Source organism: Morone saxatilis, unplaced genomic scaffold (genome assembly GCF_004916995.1).
Source record: "Morone saxatilis isolate NCDOM2014 unplaced genomic scaffold, NCSU_SB_2.0 Contig2, whole genome shotgun sequence".
NCBI classification, from domain to species: domain Eukaryota; kingdom Metazoa; phylum Chordata; class Actinopteri; family Moronidae; genus Morone; species Morone saxatilis.
In genome coordinates this window covers 6560197-6566927 of record NW_023339762.1, presented here as the reverse complement: position 1 = coordinate 6566927, position 6731 = coordinate 6560197, and the positions used below count along the sequence as shown (strand labels likewise).

Genomic DNA, 6731 nt, shown 5'->3' with positions numbered 1-6731 from the left:
TTGCAGTAGCTGTCTGCTCAGTCCCTTTATGAGAAGAGGAGGCCTGTGCCACAGATTGTTGTTGTGCCAGCCCACCTAGACATCATTGACGTTGATTTGTAGCCTAAAACTGAAACTTTTTAAAAAAGTAAAAAAAGAAAAAATGTCTTGTAATATCCACCAATAACACTCCAGGGCTGAAATTTCAAATTCCCAAGTATTTCAATGAGTGCCCTTTAAAGGGTTAAAGCTGCAGTCCATAACTGTAACTACAGCAAAACTAATGGAGACTCTAATGAACATTTGGGAATGTCTTTGGACAAGTTGTTGGTATGCAATTAAAATATGTGGAAAATATTGAAATTTGAAACCAAATTTGAAAAAGGACACATAAGTTATGAAGTCAGAGAGCCAATGTAGACAAACACTAGGGGGCCAGGGTGCTGTACACTGGTGGACTCCAGGTCCTCCTAAATAGTTAATAGTTCCTCATGCATTTCATTAAAGAGGTGGAGTAGTTATACTCACATAATAAAACTATTCGATTCTTATCCAGGGTTTGTAACTGTTTCACCATAAATGCATCAGAACTTTCTGCGTGCTCGTGCCTTTATTACTTTATTCACCCCTGCCCCTCAAATAGACAGATAGTTGATTCTGTATGCTAAATATGCTAGTTATTATAATGAGAGCACAAACACTCTGAACATGGCTGTAGAGAAGCACTAGTAAGAGTTAAAATGGGTAGGGGAGGGTGAAGAGCAATAACCCAACTCACATGTTGTCAACTTGTCTTTGGTGCCATCACAATGTTACAGTTGTTCATAGTGATTCAATAAGTCCCCACAACTAGGCTACCTCAAAATAGATGGTCAGTGAGTGTTTTGTTTGCAACCCCACCATACAGGTAGATAAAATAATAATATGTAATTATTTTAAAGGTAAAAATGTACCTTTACCTTTTTTTTAGACTGTGCAGACTGAAATCCACTGTCAGTACACTCACACTGTTGCAGCCACACTGCGTGGTTCAAGCTGATAAGGTGGGTTTATTTTTAGACATCATATGACTGTTGTTAAGTCTAACTTTAAAGTGTCTTTTGATCTGTCCATTTTCTAACCCCACCCAGTTTTGCTCAGGGTCACACAAGGCATTAGTGGCCATCTTTTTGAGTCATTTACTTTTTACACGTTAAAGGCTCGTTAAAGGTCATAGCATCGTCCAGCTTCACAACACATGATGAGGTTGTTTTATGTTTTGAGGAAATGACAACATCTCTGGAAACGAGGGGAAAACAGCTGTCTGAGAGTTTATAGAGGCTAAAACACTTGTATTACAGATGTTCATACCAGACAACATAGATCAGACATCACAGTGAAGCTGTTCCTGAAACAGCATCCACACTCGTTCAACATCTTGACAGAACAGAATCTACAATCTGACCTGTCAGGGTGTGACAGTGGTGTGTCATTGGAAAAGGCCAGCAGCAGTTCACAGAGGAAGTCGCTCACCACATTGTTTCCTGTGACTGAGGCAACACTGCAGCTGTTTGACAGGCGTTTTTGTACGAACCACGAAACATCAGATCACTGAACCAACCAGCTGTGGTGTGTGGTTTGTGTCACTGTGTGTGTGAGTGTGTGTGTTTATTCCAAGGTGTATCCTACTAGACTCAAAAAATGCAAAAAAAAGACAAAAATTTACCACATTCATTATTTTTTTCTTTTTTAATAATATCATTATAAGGGCAATAAAAATAAACTGTTTGGAAGAAAAAAACTGCACAATTTTAGAATCAGAACTACTGCAGGTTGAATCTGTCAAAACACCATAACATCCTTTGTTACGACAAGAACACGCCCCTGCTGCTCTCTGATTGGTTATCCTGCCCACTAGTGCTCTCTTTCTCTATTCCTATTGGTCACAATGAAGCTCTATCATAGCGGAAGTGCCGCCTAGAAAATCAATGAAAAGTGAACGGGGACCCCAGAGTGAAACCCGCGTCAAGCTGGAGAGAGGACGTAAACATGTTCACGAAAGTGGGGAAACTTCATCTTCAAAATAAAAGGCAAAACAAAATGACAGCAACGCAACACATTTGTATTCTGGTATTTAGACTGAATATGTTTTCCCATAGGACTAATGCTTACTCATTTAGCCACATAAGTACTCATGTAAATGCATATCATGTTACCATTTACTAATTCCACTTATTATATCTGTATATGATAAGTCTAAAGGTCTTAATCCTTCCGTCTCTTTTGTTTTACATACACCTATTTTAAGTTTTCATTACTCTTTTGTGACTCAAAATATTGTTTGTTTTGCTTTGTTTGCTACTTATTTACATCTACCGTATGTACATGTAGATAGACAATCGACGTGAGAGAGCCATGCCTTTCGAACAAAGGTCTTATTTTGAAAACCCTGACCGGAAACCATTCAGTCGATTCAGTGTAACTTGACAGCTGCGCGGAGCAGGACCTCCGAGGAGAAAACGGAGAGTGAACCGGGACGCTGTATCATTTCTCGGGTCCGGTTTCTGTCAGTTTTTGGTTTTGACAGCAGTTTTTAGTTGCTCTGTTCGCGTCGTCTGGACCGAGTAAAACCCGAGCTGACAGACACAAAAATGGAGATAGAGAAGGAAGTGAAGAAGGTAAGCTTTCGCCCCCAGTGTACTCTCAGACTCAGACTGACCGGGAACGCCCTGAGAAGGTGTGCCGAACCAGGGGCAGGTGGCGACAAAAGTTACTGTCTCATAGGCAGACTTTATTTCTTTGCTTTCACTTCAAGTCATCTTTTTTTTGCGTTTTCATTGATGAAATTGGAGTTAAATTATATAAATAACGAGCTAACGTAACTATAAATTCCAGTTGATAGATATTCGCGAGCACTGGTGCTGTTTATTGGTCTGCAATAGACCCAGTACTCTCCTTTACCAGGGAGCTTCCTTCCTTTTTTAAAAATATCACAACTGAAAGAACTGAAATAAAACTGCAGTCGTAGTGTCACCCTGCTTATCAACAGAACTCACAAGCTCTGTTAGCAAAATAACTGAAGATATTACAAAGTTCTGCACGGATATTGTGCACAGTCCTAGTTTACACACCACTGATGTTCAATATTTCTCTATTATTCTTATTTTCCAGGGCTTAAACTAGTGCTGCTGTTTCAGTTGCTAATCTAGATAAGATATGAAGAACGTATACCTCTTTGTACTTCAGATATAGACTGAAGGGAGCTTTCAATGGGATTTGGTCATAGAAGGGAGGAGGGGGAAGTCTGTTCTGGGACTTTAAGATGTTAAGGAGGGTCTCTGGAAGTGTGGGATTTACTGTCCCAGACATTAGGAACAGACTGCAGAGCTAGTCCAGTAGATGTCCATTCATTTCAGATCAGAGAGTTCATTTTAGATGCACATCCTTGCTCGGGCTTCCTGCATGCACCGGATTCCTCCTGCTGAGTCTACTTATGACCCACGGATGATCACAGTGTAACTAATTGGGAGTTTGCGCATTGCTGGGATTGTTCTGCGTATACTTCAGTCTGTAATAATGCACAGCGCAATCCAAAACCTATCATCAGTAGCTGAACTGTATGTAAACTGTGAGTGAGGGAAAACTTCAAATTAGTAGTTTAAAAACCTCTCATCTAGGGTCCTGGGGGGTCATTTTTGTCCTCACTTTGGCTGTACAAGTCACTTTAAAATACTTTTAAGAACGTGTCTGCATTGGGAGTCCGTGTGGAGCACACACCAGCACGTCTCCAGAATAATTCATGTAATTCTCTGGAACAAAGTCTGCAGAGGCTACAGGTCACTGAGGCTGCTGTAATTACTGTCACACTATAAGTGCCCTTTTGAAGAAGTGCAGCTCATGTGTTTAGGTCATAGTATGCTCAGTTGAGCTCATGCAGTCTTCCAAAAAGACCACTGCGGTGGGTTGTAATGTAACTGTGAGCACACTGTGTGCCGGCTGGGAAATCATCATCACCTCTTCCATTTCTGGTGATCTCTCTCTGTAATTTTCTTCTCCAAACACCTAAACGGATGTTGAGTTTGAGGAAACATTTTGAACAGAGAAGAGTTACGTAATCCCGGGTTTGCTCAAATACATTTTATATTTCTACAGTTCCACCTGCAGAACAAAACAGAAGACGAATGTGAAAATAATAATAAATATAAAATCTTTAACAATATTAGATAGCTGAGCGTCATTGCACTGCCTGCAGAGTCACCAGCCAGTAGTTAGCCTCAACTGATGTTTTGCTTATTTAATTTCAAGGGACGTGTCTCTACCACACCCTACTAGCCAATCCTTGCTTTCCCCCATGCTTTATCCTTTCTCTGCAGCCAGAGCCAGAAGCTTCAGTGGGTCAGTGTTCCCGTGTGGCCTCTGCACCCACTTTCACTGGATGTGTGAGCACCCTCCACCCTGCTTGTGAGCACACAGATTAAGTTAGAAATGAAGTTTGAAGTTTTGTGTAAAATGTGTGTTTTGGCTTCTAATTGATATTGGAGAAGCAAGATGTCCTGGTCTGAGAGCAGGTGGCCCGCTGAAGTTAAAATGGCTCCAATGGCGAGTGACTGCCATCATTACAGCTGCCACCGGTCTGCAGTGCAGGCCTGCTGCGACCACATGACTCATGAATATGACTCACTGGACCTGAACTGTATACTGTGAGTCTGAACAGCCTCTGGGAGTGTTGTCATCGGAATTATTCACCCCGCAGGCTTAGTCATAATACAAAGTCATCAACATAAACTTCCAGCAAAGTTTGTAAAGGAAATACGCACACACACACACACACACACACACACACACACACACTGAATGACATCAGCAAAAAAATGGCCTGTCGTCCTCACTATGCCAGAGACAAATATTTAGACTCCCACAAGTAGTGAACACTCAGCGTGGTTCACTTTGAATCCCCACACTCACTTTTGCATTTGAGGTATTTGGCTGATGATCTTATCCCGAACGTCTTAAAGGAACACCGCAGATTATCTGAAAGTGACAGATCACAAACTGGAGTGCAAGTATGTAGTTCATACAGCACTCTGAGGAGAGTCAGTGTATCTATCTACAATATATGCCTTAATAGATAGATTTGTAATCTTGTTCAATCATATTCCTTGTTTATGGAATGTTGTTTAACAGCTTTCAACGCGTTTCCACTTTTAGCAGGATTCTGTAAGGCGAGGCAAAGTGAAAGTGCAAGGGTCTTAAGTGGCGTGTGCAACTATACAGAGATTTACCGATGTGTTTGCCGCTTTAATTATCGTCACAAATCATACTGTTAAACTCCATTCTTCTGCTCCTCAATGGTTCCCAGGGGAGGAAAGTCTCGCTAGTCTGGAAGGTGTAATGGAAGCTAAGATATTGGCAAACAGGAGTCACTGTCTGCATTCCTCAGTAGTGAGTGTCTTTTGGGTCAAAAACATCTCCCCGACAAAAGGACTGCCTGCTGGGATCCCACGAGGCTTTCAGCAACATTAAATAGCTGTCCATAAATGGTCATAAACCACGTTAATGGCTTAAGGTAGACACGAGCTTTGTTTGACACAGAAGCCAAAGCAGCACGGACTCACCAGCAAGAAAACTGGAGAGGATTCAGATGTCTGAGTGCAGTTATGGTGATTTAAGAGAAATGTTGCTGAAATATTTCTAAAGGCAAAAAGAAAACTATTCGCTCGGTTCACAGTTCACATGAATGCCAACAAGAAGCCGGAGAGTGACATTAAAACAGGGGTTTTCCCCAAACTAAGGTTATATTGTGAAAAATAATGTTTATTTATCCCGAGTAGTGTGTCCTGGTCCTGTCCCTTCCAGCTTCCCAAAAGAGTCTGGGTCCCTTGAGAAGTCCCAATTTGATATTGGGCGTGCCGCGCCAGAACACATTTTGGAATGCCCTGCCCTAAGGAAGCTTTTCTGTGGTCAAAACACAAAACTGTGATAAAACTTGTAACCTCCCTCTTGTGCTCTGTTCACAGATGACCCTGGGCCATGAGTTTGGCGCTGGAGCGGCCTGTTTGAAATGCAAGGACAAGTGTGAAGGCTTCGAGCTGCATTTCTGGAGGTTTGTACAGCTTCTGTCAAGCAGCATAGAACCGTCACACAAATAGGTTTGACAGTCGCAAGGCAGTCACTCTCAATCCATTGACCTCCTGTGTCTACACTAGAGACATTTGGGTAGTTAAAGTAAGTGAGCAGCAACAGTAGTCAAAGGTGGTCTGTTGAGCAAATCACCGAACCCTCTGGTGGCTCAGTGAAATACTGTTGTTTGTTGTTTGATTTATGAAGCAGAACGTTAAAGAAAAACATGCGTATTCAGCACATTGTTTCTGGAGTAATGCAATAAGAGCAAATACAGCTTCCATTCATGGGCCAGACGGGGCAATAAAATCACTTTCCACTTTGCTTAATTAAAAATATCTGATAGCAGCAGGAATCATGGCCTAAGGGGAGCATGCTGTTCCTGAGTACAGCTGCTCGTCGTGTTGGTCTTTGAACACAGAGTCCCACGTCCCATCAGCTTATTGTTAACAAAAACGATGGAGAGAGTGGAAATATCAGGCCAGCGTGAGTCTACAGTAGATGATTTTAGGTCTGATTAGTGCTGAGAGTTGGAGGGTGGTCCTTCTGGTCCTGAATTTTTTTTTTTCAATAACTAATTGGAGGCTGAGACCTGCCCTCTAACCCACAAAGATGCTCACAATAGTTACAGTGTAGACACAGTGTTTGAAAAA

At 41.8% G+C, this 6731-nt stretch overlaps 1 protein-coding gene across 1 annotated transcript in view; it reads left to right on the top strand.

Moving 5' to 3' along the window:
• Positions 1-2446: 2446 nt before the first annotated feature.
• tes (testis derived transcript (3 LIM domains)) overlaps positions 2447-6731 on the top strand; it is a 13983-nt gene continuing 9698 nt past the window's right edge. The window contains exons 1-2 of the mRNA XM_035665844.1: positions 2447-2636; positions 5976-6061. Coding sequence (XP_035521737.1) covers positions 2610-2636; positions 5976-6061 — 113 coding nt within the window. The 5' untranslated portion in view covers positions 2447-2609. The remainder of the gene's footprint in view (positions 2637-5975; positions 6062-6731) is intronic.